General features: G+C 38.6%; 1 protein-coding gene across 2 annotated transcripts in view; it reads left to right on the top strand.

The window, feature by feature from the left end:
• The window catches only part of FOCAD (focadhesin), a 318822-nt gene that overhangs the window by 54708 nt on the left and 248515 nt on the right, over window positions 1-15599 (top strand). For both annotated transcript variants that reach the window (XM_036855059.1, XM_036855060.1), the window contains exon 5: window positions 1858-1962. In XM_036855059.1, the coding sequence (XP_036710954.1) occupies window positions 1858-1962 (105 nt within the window). The remainder of the gene's footprint in view (window positions 1-1857; window positions 1963-15599) is intronic.

Genomic DNA, 15599 nt, shown 5'->3' with positions numbered 1-15599 from the left:
TGATGGGTGGGGCTGGGTTCCCTCCCTGTTGGTTGTTTGGCCTGAGGTGACCCAGCACTGGAGCCTACCCCGGCTCTTTGATGGGGCTAATGGCAGACTCTGGGAGGGCTCAAGCCAAGGAGTACTTCCCAGAACTTCTGCTGCCAGTGTCCTTGTCCTCATGGTGAGACACAGCCACCCCTCGCCTCTGCAGGAGACCCTCTTAACACTGGCAGGTATGTCTGGTTCAGTCTCCTATGGGGTCACTGCTCCTTCCCCTGGGTCCCGATGCGCACACTAATTTGTGTGTGCTTTCCAAGAGTGGAGTCTCTGTTTCCCCCAGTCCTATCGAAGTCCTGCAGTCAAATCCCATTAGCCTTCAAAGTCTGATTCTCTAAGAATTCCTCCTCCTGTTGCCGGACCCCCAAGTTGGGAAGCCTGACGTGGGGCTCAGAAGCTTCACTCCAGTGGGTGGACTTCTGTGGTATAAGTGTTGTCCGGTTTGTGAGTCACCCACTCAGCTATTATGGGATTTGATTTTATTGTAATTGCGCCCCTTCCTACCGTCTCATTGTGGCTTTTCCTTTGTCTTTGGATGTGGGGTATCTTTTTTGGTGAGTTACAGTGTCTTCCTGTCGATGATTGTTAAAAGTCAATTCTAGATAGCAAGGCACAATACATGTTAAACTCTTAGGATAGTACTTAGCTTACAATAGACTCTCCGTAAATATGAACAACCATGATTTTAAAAATATTACTTTTTAAAAATTTAACAGGTAATCTTTATTTCTAAGATTTCTTTTTTGTTCCCAGGGAGCATCTTATTTAAAAAGGGCAGGGTAATTTGTGACAACGCGGATGAACCTGAAGGGTATCGTGCTAAGTGAAATAACCCAGACAGAGAAAGATAAATACTGGATGGTACCACTTATATGTGGAATCTAAAAAAAGAAGTTGAACAGATATTGTTGCCAGGGGCTGGGTGGGAGAAATGGGGAGAGGTTGGTCAAAAGATACAAACTTCCAGTTATAGGATGAATAAGTTCTGAGGATCTAATGTACAACGTAGTAACTGTAGTCAACAATACTGTATTGTGTACTTGAAATTTGCTAAGAGAGTATTTAGCGTTTTTACCAAAAAAAAAAAAAAAGAACTATGTGAAGTGATGTGTGTGTTAATTAACTTGATTATGGCAGCCATTTTACAATGTACATGTAAATCATGTTGTACACATTATATTACAATTGTATTTGTCAGTTTTACCTCAGTAATGCTGGAATAAAATCCTGTTTCAGAATTTAAAATAATTAATAACAGGCAAAAAAATAAAAAAGGGCAGGCCTTCTTTTTGATTTATTATCCTGCTGCCTCTTACAGAGGATAAGGAGAAAACTTAAATTTCTGTTCCCCACTTCCATTAACTTTGTTTTAATGGGCGTTATTTTCTTTGATTGGTCCCCTGGCCCACTTTTTTGAGTGGCTGTTCCATTTCATATGTCTGGTTATTATTCATGGTCTGCTAATATTTATAAATGAAGGACTTGATTTTTCAGTGTGGGTAACTGATGTGGTCACTGCCTGCAGTTATGTGGGTTAGTGTTTCCTTTTTCCTGATTGATTTTCCCCCAAGTGCATGTATGGAGGTGATTGATAGGTTAGTGGTTTGATTCTTTGGCTCCACTTCTCCTCCTTTCAATGTGTTGAATGGGAGCTTGTAGGCCTATTCTTGGCTGTGCTATGCAATAAGCTGGGTGTGTGTGGATGGCTCCTGTTCAGTGTGCGTGGCAAGTGTTCAACTATTTCAAAGTGGTAGGATTAAGTACCTGATTAGAATATTCACTTTATAACATTTGACATGTTGTTATATTTCTTTACAGGAATACACACGGGTTGATAAAAGCCATTATGAAATTATTACAAATGCAAGCTGTTAAGGAAGGACATGGTGGAGAGAAGAATATTCAGGATATATATAATATTAGGTATGCCTTTTCTCCTTTCTTTTGAAACTTTTTTTTCTTTTTGGTGAATTGTTAAATAAGTTATGAATTGAGACATGCTAATCCATTAAGAATTAGTATATTTAACTCAGCAATGAATGTGAGTCTTGCCCTCTCGGAAGTTAGTATTTCAAAGAGTCAGGATTGAGATAGAGTTGACTATTATATGCTGAGTATCACCAACGTGGCTTTCAGGGTTGTTTCCTTGGAATTGGAATCTTTTATCCAAAATTCAGGTCATTTGTTTTGCTCTGGGATATAGAACCATCTTCCCAATACTATGAAAACTGAAGAGTTCATTGGACAGATGTACTAAGAGCAGGATGGGCTTAGTTTAGGCAGGAGGGTAAACTTCCTCACTATAAAAAGTAATAGGAGGACTATCCAAGGGTTATTACCCAGGGCAAGGTCAGTACTTAGGAGCATTGATTTGCCTTTTTTTTTTTTGTCATCTACAGAATGTAACATGGTAGAATTATTTTAAAAGAAAATATACACAGCAACAGTTATGTTGAAATATATTGGATTTTATGGGAGAGTTTGGATAAGGGAAGGCATCATGCTTACTTTTGAAGGTGACCTTAACCATTGCCTTGATGGTCCTAGAAAGTCATTTCTTAAGAGAGGGGCTCCTTAATGAGCAGGGGATCCCAGAAGATGCCATGTAACCAGTGTATATTGTCCTGAAAACTCTGTTCAGTGATGCATCTAGAATATGCCTGTTTCAAAAGAATGAGACCATGAGACCATAAACAAGGGCACTGGTTCTGGGGGAAAATGACTTACATAGGCTATGGCGATCCAACAGGGAAAGTAAATCATACTTGTGAACTGTCATTGGCTTGAGCATACAAGACCTGCAGTTTTGAGCATTTGACACCACAGCTATCAGAAGCTGTGCATGCCTCTCCAAGGTATAGTAATACGTGGTACCTATTACTTACGTATATTTATAGTACTTTCCTTTTGATAATAAGTAAACAGTGTCTCATATATTACAGTGATCTTTCCTGATTTTTTTTTTAATGTCTTTATTGGAGTATAATTTTCCTGATGTTTTAGTGCTATTTATCATCTTTATTTTTATGAGCACATTATCGAGAGTTTCTTAAGTCACTTTTTAAAAACAAGGTCAGATTTGCATTTTATATATTTTTCCTTAATTAAAAAAAAGTATTTATTTATTTATTTATTTGGCTGTGCTGGGTCTTAGTTGTGGCATACGGGATCTTTAGTTGTGGCACACGGGATCTAGTTCCCTGACCAGGATCGAACCTGGGCCCCCTGCATTGGGAGCGTGGAGTCTTAACCACTGGATCACCAGGGAAGTCCCTCTTAACATGTTTTTTGAATGTTTTCAAAAACACAGAAAAGATGTAAGAATGTAGTACAATGGATTAGTTAATTCATTGTTAACTTATTAGTTAATAACTTGGTTAATTTTAAATTGGGGAAGCAAAATTATTTATTTGAAAATACTATGGAAACTTTGGGTGTGCAGGAGAAACTTTTCAAAATTGATAAATTTGCTTTTCTTTTTAAAATATGCATTACCTTAACCAGAAATGAACCTAAGGAGTAGATGAGCAGGACTTAATGTTTCTAGATGAGTCGTATAAGCATCTGTGTTCTCTTTGTTTGAAAGAAGTTCAACCTCTTGGGCCAGAGTTCCAGGATGGGCAGTAATTCCACTTCATTGTTGTTCAGTTGGAGTTATTTACCTATTTTAAAATAGGAAAGCTATTGAAGTTTTACATTTTTATATAACAGTTTTATTGAGAATAATTCATATACCATACAATTGACTCATTTAAAGTATACAATTCAATGGTTTTTAGTATATTCACAGAGTCATGTAACCATTGCAATAACCAATTTTAGGACATTTTCATCATTCCCTCAAATTCCTCACCGATTAGCAGTAGCTCTATATTTTCCTCCACCCAGTTGGGTATTTTTAATTCACTGGTTCTCAACACTGGCTGCTCAGAACCACCTGGGTATGCCTAAAAACAAACAAAAATAGGAACAGTGAAATACCCTAGACCAACTGAATCAGATTCTCTGCCATGAGGCCTAAGCTTTTGTAGTTTCAAAAAGGTCCCAGACAGTTCTGATTGACAGTGAGTATAAGATGGTGTGTTAGCGGCTGTCCACTATGCATTCTACTTACCTGAGACCTTGTTGAATGGCAGATTCTCTTTCCTTAGGTCTAAGGTGGACTCAAGATTCTTGTCTAACAGGCTCCCAGGTGATGCTGGTGCTGACACTGACGCTGATGCTGCTGTTTCCCCACCACACTATAAGTAGCAGAGCTATGAGCAGCCTTAGCAGTTCCTGGGAGCTTGTTAGGAAGGCACAATCTCGGACTCCATCTCAGATTGTCTGAATTAGAGCCCACATTTTAGTAAGATGTTCCAGGTAGTTCACAGGCACCTTTCAGTTTAAGAAGCACTAGTTTTGATGATGATGGAAGGAAATTTTCTGTCACACAGAAGAATCAGAGTTAGTGTCATTTTCATACTGATTGTGCTCACTGTGTGCAAGTGCTAAACTTTCAGCTACCTGTAATGTTTCCCCTGTTTTCCTATTTATAATTAGTTTTCTCCAGTAGTTGGTTCTTTTAACTGCAATCTTGTTTTCAGAAGACAATAGATGCAAGGTGTGGATAGGGAGCCTAGTTTGAGGAGCTGAAATCGTACTGGATATATAAGGTTTGTCTGTAGAGTGGTGGCACATTAAGAGGACCAGAATCAATCACCTGAGTTGGCATAATCCCGTAATGTTTATGGAGGGCCCTTATGTGAATGGCTGTTTGGCACTATAAATCAGTAGAGTGTAATCGAGTGTATAAGAGCCTTAAGTTCCTCCAGGGGGGATTGTGGGCAGAAACACAGGAGAGGTGAGCCTGGAGAGCAGATTTCCCTCAAGAGAGCTATGATTGCCTGACTCAAGCATAAAATTGTCATGCTGTTTTAGAATCTTCTTTGCCACATGTTGGTTAACAATATCATCCAGCCTTGGAGAGGAAGGCTGATGAGCTCTGTATGAAAGCATAAAAAAGGATATGAGAAGCTTAGAACTCCACTGAAAGGTGTTCCCTGGTTATGCCGTAGGATTGATTTAAAATGGAAGTAGTATGACAAATAATTGTAAGCTTTATGAGCATGAAACTCATCTGTGTTTTTATGGTATTAAGGACTCTGCTACTATACAGTTGGATTTTAAATGTTTCTCACTTCTTTTTGTCCTAATAGCTGATTAATTTGAATTATAGTAAAACAGAATATGTGGTCATCTTATTTTTTATTAAAATTTTTTTAAAAATTGAGGTAACATTGGTTTATATTACTGTTTCATGTGTACAACATTATTTATTTTTTTAAAAAATTTATTTATTTATTTATTTTTGGCTGTGTTGGGTCTTCATTTCTGTGGCGAGGGCTTTCTCTAGTTGCCGCGAGCGGGAGCCACTCTTCATCGCGGTGTGCGGGCCTCTCACTGTCACGGCATCTCTTGTTGCGGAGCACAAGCTCCAGACGCGCAGGCTCAGTAGTTGTGGCTCACGGGCCTAGTTGCTCCGCGGCATGTGGGATCTTCCCAGACCAGGGCTCGAACCCGTGTCCCCTGCATTGGCAGGCAGATTCTCAACCACTGCGCCACCAGGGAAGCCCCAACGTTATATTTTGACCTATATACACTACAGCATGCTCACCACGAAAAGTTTAGTTTCCATCTGTCACCGTATAGTTGATCCCATTTATCTGTTTCTCCCTCCCCCTACTTCCTTTCGCCTCTGGTAATCACTAATCTGTTCTCGGTATCTATTTGTTTGCTTTTGTGCAGTTTATTTTGTTTGTTTATTTATTTTTAATATTCCACATGTGAGTGAAATCATATGGTACTTGTCTTTCTCCGTTGGACTCATTTCGCTTAGCATACTACCCTCAATGTCCATCCAGGGGTTGCAAATGGCAAGATTTCATCTTTTTTTATGGCTAAGTAGTATTTAATTGTACATATATACCACATCTTCTTTATCCATACGTCCATCAATGGGTAACTTAGGTTGTTTCCATATCTTGGCTGTTGTAAATAATGCTGTGATGAACATTGGGGTGCATATATCTTTTTGAATTAGTGTTTTCATGTTCTTCTGATAAATACCCAGAAGAAGACATTTGCAAATCATATATCCAATAAGGGGTTAACATCTAAAATATGTAAAGAACTTGTACAACTCAAAAGCAAAAAACGAAATAAGCTGATTAAAAAATGGGCAGAGGATCTGGGCAGACATTTTTCCAAAGGAGACCTACAGATGGCCAACAGGCACAGGAAATGATGTTCAACATCACTGTATTTATTAGGGAAATGCAAATCAAAACCACAGTGAGATATCACATCATGCCCATTTGAATGGCTATTATCAAAAAGGCAAGAAATAAGTGTTGGAGAGGATATGGAGAAAAGGGAACCTTTATATATTGTTGGTGGGAAGGTAAATTGGTACAGCCACTATGGAAAACAGTTTGGAGATTCCTCAAAAAATTAAGAATAGAACTGCCACATGATCCAGCTATTCCTTTTCTGGGTATTTATGTTGTCATTTTAAATGGGTCTGCCCTGAATTGCTTAAGTCGTTCCAGTTGGGGAGTGAAGAGAGAGGGAGATGTGAGGACCCAGAATGTTAGCCAGTGGCTTCCCTTGGTTCCTGTGACTTTCCTGAAGGAGCTTTAGAGTGGGGTCTTCTCTTTGTTGAACCCAGAGCTCAGTGGCTCTCAAACTTCCTGTGCCTAAGAACTGTCTGGGGAGCTTGTTACGAGTACAGCTTCTCAAGCCCACTTGCTAGAGATTCTCATTCATTCAGTAGGTTTTGCAATGAGACTCAGGAATCCAGCTGCTGGGTGATGGATATAGGTCATTTGTGGATCATGCTTGAGAAATATTGCTTGAGCCCCTGGGAACTTAGTGGTACCATATATGAACTTAGTAGTACTTAGCTGCAGGGAACCCCTTGGGGTAGACTGGGAGGGATCTTGAGTGGTTAATCATGTCTCCTGGCCTCTCTTCCCTATTAAGAAGGCAAAAGGTTTGTTTGCTCCTAACTTAGGCACCGAGGCACCAAGTTCATCTTACTGCGTCTACCATGGACATTAGAGAGTCCAAGAGCAGAACCAAACAGCAATTCTAATGGAAAAGCAATCCAATGAGAGCAAGCCAAGTGTGGATGCAAGTGAGATTTAAACCTCACTGCTCTCTGTTCAATGAGTAATTCCATGACCCCAAAAGTTAGTGTTCTGCATGGTCAGACAGTAGACGCTGGTAGGAACAGGAGGGGAAGAGAGCCCTCAGCACCCTTCTACAAACCAAGGATGGTTTTTAGTGTTTACAGTGCATAAGGAGTTCTTGCTCAGAGTTTTTCATATATGTGTCTGGAACATGCACTTTAACAAGAGATTTGGATACAGAAGTGATCTACCCACCGTGCTTTGAGATACATCAGATTAGAGTGTGTGTAGCCAATAAAGTTCATTTTGCATCACTGGACCCTTCTATAGTTCAGTGGCTTAAACAAGATTAAATGGGGATATTTAAATGGAGTTTCAATTCCCAGTGCCTTTTAGGATGGGGGTAAACTGGAAGAACAGTGAAGCACATTTGACTGCTGTGATTAAACGAAGAGCATATGTCAAGTGTAAAACTCTAGGCCCAGGAGTCTCAATTCTGGTTGCACCGTTAGAGTCCTCTGAGGAACTTTTAAATGTATTAGTTGCTGGGGCTTTCCCTAGAATGAGTAGGGGTCAGCCTCAAGCATTGGTAATTTTTCAGAGCTTCCTAGATGGTTTCCAGTGTGCTGGTTCAACTGAGAACTACTGGCCAATTGTTGCAGTGAGGCAGTGGGGCTTCATTGTTGCCAGACCTTCAGATCTTTCAATATTAATAACATTTTATATGAAATATCCTCACTAATAAATATTGGAAAGCAATTCCAATTTTTGAAAATACAGGGTAGGCAGACCGAACACGTTTGCTCACAGGATGCAATCCAAGGGCAACAGTTTGTGACCTCTGGTTTAGGCATTTAACTGTTTTCAAAAACTTTAAAAGCCCTTTTTTACCTGTGAACAATTTTTTTTTTAACATTTTTATTGGAGTATAATTGCTTTACAATGGTGTGTTAGTTTCTGCTTTATAACAAAGTGAATCAGCTATACATATACATATATCCCCATATCTCCTCCCTCTTGCGTCTCCCTCCCACCCTCTCTATCCCACCCCTCTAGGTGGTCGCAAAGCACCGAGCTGATCTCCCTGTGCTGTGCGGCTGCTTCCCACTAGCTATTTATTTTACATTTGGTAGTATATATAAGTCCATGCCACTCTCTCACTTCGTCCCAGCTTACCCTTTCCCCTCCCCGTGTCCTCAAGTCCATTCTCTATGTCTGCGTCTTTTTATTCCTGTCCTGCCCCTAGGTTCTTCAGAACCATTTTTTTTTTAGATTCCATATATATGTGTTAGCATACGGTATTTGTTTTTCTTTCTGACTTACTTCACTCTGTATGACAGTCTCTAGGTCCATTCACCTCACTACCAATAACTCAATTTTGTTTCTTTTTATGGCTGAGTAATATTCCATTGTATATATGTGCCACATCTTTATCCATTCATCTGTCGATGGACACTTAGGTTGCTTCCATGTCCTGGCTATTGTAGATAGAGCTGCAATGAACATTGTGGTATATGACTCTTTTTGAATTATGGTTTTCTCAGGGTATATGTCCAGTAGTGGGATTGCTGGGTTGTATGGTAGTTCTATTTTTCGTTTTTTAAGGAACCTCCATACTGTTCTCCATAGTGGCTGTATCAATTTACATTCCCACCCTGTGAACAATTTTTATACTAATCAGTTAAAAAACAAAAAAAAAAGCGACTAGTAACATATCCTTTACTTCAGGCTTATTTTTCCCCTGCCCTTTTTGTTTGGTCTGAATTTTCTTTTGGTTAGTTTGAACTCCACTTTTTAATAACACACTATGTTTAAGTTATTTCAACATTCTCTAACATTGACCATATGGGAAATGCAACAGAGAACCAACATTTGCCTGGTATTTTGGTTGCAAGCAAAAATGATGAAACCAAATTTTTATGATTCATAAATTATTAGAGGCTCATTTTCTCTGTAATATGCCATTTTTTTCCCTTAAAATTTTATCATGTACTTTTGCTTTTAATTTTTCCTCTGCATATTCATATTATGGCAATCTTTTTAAGATCTCTCTTCCCTCATCTGAAGTGAGGAAATAGCTGTGAATTCATGAGCAGTAACTGCTTGTTCCAAAATTTGTGCATCATTCTGATGTGCCAGACAGTGGCTGACATGTACAAATATCAAATGTTGAGAATCTTATTTGTGGAAAGGGTTGGTCTGATCAACATCAATCTGTACTTTCTGAAATAAGGGAATATTAAATGTTTTTGGCAGATGGTGTGCTCTGAAATGGGTGATAAGGCCAATAGTGATGGATGGTGATACCCTGAGTAGATGAAAGTTATGTACTCTGTGTGTATTTGTGCATCTGTTTGTGCAGTGTTATGAGTTTATTTAGATGGAGAGTTAGTTTTAAGAACTTAAAGATGTGTGCCTGAAAGGCTGAGGTACTTTGTGATTCATACCGTTTTTGGTTTTTTTTTCACTTATCTCTTAAGGCAAATACATTCATTCCTTAGGGCCATCAAACAGAAACGAGAGAAAGTCCCAAGGTAAATACTGACACAAAGTGCACTAAGACCAGTTTGTAGTTGTGGATGTCAAAATATAGCTCCAGTTTTAATTTTGATAACTAGCTTCTTCTCAGCATGAAGCCCTTTTTGCATTTTGTCTTATACCCATTTTGGTGTGTGAGGTGGAGTCACTTGTGCGAAGAGTGCAGGAAGAGCATTTCTACATCTAGGGAAAAGCATGTGCCTAGCTGCTGCTGTGTGAGAGAGCCTGGTGCCCCAGGAGAACTAACAGGAGGCCGGGTGCCTGGAGCTTAGTGTTCAAGGGGGGGAGAGGCCAAGACAGAGGCCCAGGGGAGGTGGGCATGGCCTAGAAGATGCAAGACCATGGCAAAGACTTTGGGCTTTCTTTAAAGAGTAGTGGGGGGACTTCCCTGGTGGTGCACTGGTTAAGAACCTGCCTGCCAATGCAGGGGACACAGGTTCGATCCCTGGTCTGGGAAGATTCCACATGCCTTGGAGCCACTAAGCCCGTGCGCCACAACTACTGAGCTTGTGCGCCACAACTACTGAAGCCTGTGTGCCTAGAGCCCATGCTCTGCAACAAGAGAAGCCACCGCAATGAGAAGCCCGTGCACCGCAACGAAGAGTAGCCCCCGCTCGACGCAACTAGGGAAAACCCGCGCGCAGCAACGAAGACCCCCACGCAGCCAAAAATAAATAAATAAATAAATTTATTTAAAAAAAAAAGAGTAGTGGGAAGTCACTGAAGGTTTTATTTTTAAACTTATTTTGAAAGAATTTTAAAGTTCCAGAAAAGGTGCAAGAATAGTACAAAAAATTTCCATATGCCAATTACCCAGATTCATCAATTTTTTTACGCTTTGCCACATTTGCATTATCCGTCTCTCTATATAATTAAAAAAATATTTGAGAGTAGATTACATATATTCAGTAGGGTATGCTTTCTAAGAACAAGGATATTCTCATATATAACCAGAGTACAGTTATTAAATCAAGAAAATTTAACATTGATATAATACTTTCATCTATGGTCCATATTCCAGTTTTGCCATTTGTTTTAATAATGTCCTTTCATACCTTTTTCCTTTTTATTTTTAGTGTATGGGCTCTAGTTTAGGATCATATATTACATTTAATTGTCATATCTTTTTAGTCTTTTAAAATTTGGAACTATTTGGAAAATTTCGCATCCTTTATCTTTTATAACATTGACATTTTTTAATACTATAAAAGTGATGCAATGTCTTTCTCAGGATATCATATCTGGAGACCCTGATGTCCATCTTGCCCCTCACTGGTGATTTTAATTTTGATTATCCCATCAAGGTGATGTCTGGTTTCTCTACTGTATAGTTATCATCTTCTTCTTGTAACTAATAAGCAGTCTATGGGGAAGATGCTACGAGACCATGCAAATATCCTGTTCCTTGTTAAACTCACAGCTGCCTCCCCCCCGTTAATTTTCACTATGATAATTTCAAAATGGTGATTTCCCAACTCTACCACTCCCTTCAGATTTACTAGTGGCAGTGGAGATATAGATATGCTTTAGATGTGGACATGGTAGGAATCCCTGGGAATTCACTTAATCTATAGATTCTGAAGCCCCACCTCTATAGATTCTGATTTAGAAAGCTTGGGTGGGAGCCAGTGTGGGTACGTAGAATCCATGCATTTTTAAAAAGTCTCAAGAGATTCTGATGTGGAAATAGGTTTGGAAATCACTGGACAAATGGTTAAAACACTGAACAACATTATATTATTTCATAGTGACATTAGACAAAGACAGTTAACTTTCTTTCCTCCTACATCTGCATCTTTAAAATGGGCACAATTAAGATATCAACCATGGATATTGAGGTAATAAATGAGATTCTGATTTGAACTTATTTTCTTTGTAAGGGAAATCCAAGTTATTATGATTATTTATATTGGCAGTATACTTCACATGATACATATGAACTTTTCTAAAATCGAAAGAGGTTAATTAAATTTAAAATAGTATTTGGCTGAGTTAAGTTTGGAATATTTTTTAATGCCTTTTTGATTGAGATATAATTTGTATACCATAAAATTCACCCTTTTAAAGTGTACAAGTCAGTGGTTTTTATTATACTCACAAAGTTGTTCAACTATGCCACTATCTAATTCCAGAACATTTTTATCACCCCCAAAAGAAGCCCCATACCTATTAGCAGTCTTTCTCTAATACCTCCTACTATAGATATAAAACACTGCTTACTTTTCTATCTGTGGATTTGCCTCTTCTGGACATTTCATATAAATAAAATCATACAATATGTGGCCTTTTTTGTCTGGCTTCTTCCACATAGCATAATGTTTTTAAGATTCATCTACATTGTAGCATGATTTAGGACTTCATTCCTTTTATGGCTGAATAATATTTCACTGCAGGGATATATCACATTTTATTTATTCTGTAATATCTTTGTATACTTACCAAGTCCAATGAATTTTCAGTGTTTTTCCCTTTTACATTTATTTCTGGAGGTAAACTACTTTTCGTAAGTTCCTGAAAATAAACCTCCTAGTCTTTAATTAAGAGTAGTTGTTACTGTTTTTCATTTCTATGCAAATTTCCTTATTGCATTTATTGTTTCTTAACGAGGTTGCTTAGAATCCTGTAACACTTGAAAAAAAATGAAGTGTTTTTTTGATTTTTTTGACCATCAGCTATTGTCATATGTTTCTGTTGTCAAGATAAGCATTTTGCTTTTTGGGGAGCTGATTATTTCAACAGTTGAATATATTATCTAAAGGGATCTCCTGAGGTGTAGATGTTTGGTTTTATTTAGCATAAAGGAAGCATGACACCATTATTAAATTGTCTACTTTACAGTCAAGCTGCCATAGGGTTTGGAACCATTAGAATGCATTAATATGTTTTATTTTGCTGAAGTTACAAAAACTTCAGTAGCTGGGGAGCCACCATTTCTAGGCACATCATATATACCTTTTTTTGGGAAATAGAAGCGTACTTTATAGTTTTTTTCAGAAGCAGGAGTTTAACAAGGCTGAATTGCAGTAATTACCTTAGGTATACTTAGCTTTAATTTACTAGCACTTACCCTTTTTTGGAGGGGAGGTCAGGACCTTCTTTGAGAATCTCATAAAAGTTTTGTACCTTCCCCTAGAAAATGTACACATGTACATGTACTCAAAATTTTGCATATAATTTCAGAGGGCTTGTGAATTCTCGCTTTAATGGATAAATGAAATTTTTTACAGAAATTAGGAAAAAGAAGGTGGGAAAGAAGGGGGTATCAGTGTCAGATCTGTCCCTGAGAAAGCTCAGTAGAGTTGAGGATAAGAAAGAAGCTAGGGCAGTAATCAGGGAAGCATAGCCAGTAATACGTTCCAAGGGCCATCTGTCTTTTTTATTTTTCAGCATGTGGGACCTTAGTTCCCCAACCAGGGATTGAACCCGAACCCCCAGAAGTAGAAGTGTAGAGTCTTAACCACTGGACTGCCAGGGAAGTCCCCCATCTGTCTTTTTGCAGTTTGATTCTTTCTGTGGCACTGCGTGTTTTGCTTCTGTTTTCACTTCCTCTTTTCTCTCCTCTTTCCCACCCAGGGAAGTCTTTGTTCACAGTTTATGATTCCAATCACCTGGAGTTTACACTTGGGATTTAAAATCAGACCTAAATAATAATCTATACATATTATACAATTTTCCAGTTAGCAATTGCCACTAGAAAATATTTTATAAGTTCTTCTAAGTGTGCATGCTTAATTTGAAAATTGGTATGGTAATTTGCTGATAAATGTCTTGAAGAGCATAAAATGTTGTAATTTTTGCCTTAGCCTATTTATCTTATCTCTAGTTTCCCGCCGCCCCACCCCAATCAAGAATGTAACTTAGTAATAGACGTTTTGGACCCCTCCATATCTGTGTGTTTCCCCCCAGCCATCATCTTGTACCTAAAATAGTTCCAGACTTCTGACATTGGCAGACACCTTTGCATTAAAACCCTGCCTCTCAAAATAGGGATCCTGGGAAAGGTTCATTGTGAGGGCAGAACCATTGTGATATGAAGTCTCTTTTCAAAGAGATCTTATCTTTTCCCTATCTGCGTTATAGACCTAAAGAAAAAAGAAAATTAGTCAAAAATATCAAAATTGAAATAATTTTTGCTCCAAGTCTTCTTTTTCTGGAAAGGATGAAATGCATTGTCTTAAGACTCTATAGGATAGATAATGATTCACAATTATTGTTTAATTTTTCTTTTTTATAGTAATATTCATTGTGGAATCTTAACAATTTTTATTATGCATTTTTTTTTTTTTTTTTTTTTTGGCTGAGTTGGGTCTTCGTTACTGCGCACAGGCTTTCTCCAATTGTGGCGAGCGAGGGCCACTCTTCGCTGCAGTGAGTGGGCCTCTCACTGCGGTGGCCTCTCCTGTTGCGGAGCACAGGCTCTAGGGGCGCGGGCTTCAGCTGCTGCGGTGCACGGGCCCAGTAGTTGTGGCTCATGGGCTCTGGAGTGCAGGCTCAGTAGTTGTGGCGCATGGGCTTAGTTGCTTTGAGGCATGTGGGATCTTCCCGGACCAGGGATCGAACCATTGTCCCCTGCATTGGCAGGTGGATTCTTAACCACTGAGCCACCAGTGAAGTCCCTATTATGCATTTTTTATCTTAAATCTGCAGAGCTTTTTTTTTTTAATCCCACTTTGGCTTCTAACCAGCTCTTTCAAATCAAAATTCAGAGCAGGTAGAGAAATGCTTTTAAAATGCATATTTGATGTAGTAAGTGCTATGCTATGCTTCTGAAAGCGCCAGGGTCACAGCTGCATACATGAAAATGCATGGTGACTGCGGGCATTGTTTCCTCACACAGAAAACGCAATCTGTGTCTATCGCTGAATTTAAGATGTAAATCAAATCATAGCTTTCCTACATTCAGAGATGTAGCAGAAAGGTTGAGGTGACCTAAAGGTTACAAATAACTCTTGCTTTTTGCCTACTACAAGACTAATTTTTTTTTTTGCTCCCTCTTTTCTATTAAGATTGATGTATTTATACTTGGAAAGGTGAATCTAGTTACCTACCTTATTTTATCGTTGTCTCTGTGCTAGTCTAGTGGCACCACGAATTTATCATTTACTCCCTCCCCCTCTCCATTCTGCTAAGATGCATGCACTGCTCTGTGTTGTTGACAATGTTATTAAAGGGCAGGGAGCCCTGAAGTATTAGGTACCAACTCTGCATGCTTCCTCTGTGCTTTTTTTCTCCGAACAATGTGGACTTTGAAACAATGTACTTAGAGGGGTTGTGATGTTGGTTTTTCATGATCCATTCAAAGAGTTTAAAAAGGTGCTTTGGGGAAAGTGTGTGTTTGTTACATTTATTTTAGATGTGCATTTGGCACTGAAAGGGAAACCTAAGAGTAAGAAGATAGACACCCAGCTTTCAAGCTGCTTATGCTCTAGTTTAAGATAAAAATTTACCTGCATGATAATCATAATAGTACCCCATTTATGGAATATTCTGTGTGCTAGTTACTGTATTAAATGCTTTACTTAAAATGGCAGTTAAAACATTTACAAATCATGAAATGGGAAAGTGCCAAAGAACATACAACAAATTGGCTCATCTATGGCAGAAAACAACAACAATAACAACAACAGCAACAATAATAATAACCACACAGTGAAGGAGAAATTAGAGGCACTAGAGGCCAATGAAGGGTGACCTGATTGCCTGGTTTGTATTGATTTCAGTTTTAGAAACAATGTTATTCTCTTTTACGAAGAAAACAGAATCTACTGGATGTCTCAAGAGTTAGGAAATCTTGATTTAAAATTTTCTGTGGGCTTATTCTGGATATAGCACTGCATTTCTCTCTCAAGT

This window comes from Balaenoptera musculus, chromosome 6 (genome assembly GCF_009873245.2).
Source record: "Balaenoptera musculus isolate JJ_BM4_2016_0621 chromosome 6, mBalMus1.pri.v3, whole genome shotgun sequence".
NCBI classification, from domain to species: Eukaryota; Metazoa; Chordata; class Mammalia; order Artiodactyla; family Balaenopteridae; genus Balaenoptera; species Balaenoptera musculus.
This window is presented reverse-complemented; position numbering and strand designations above follow the sequence as displayed.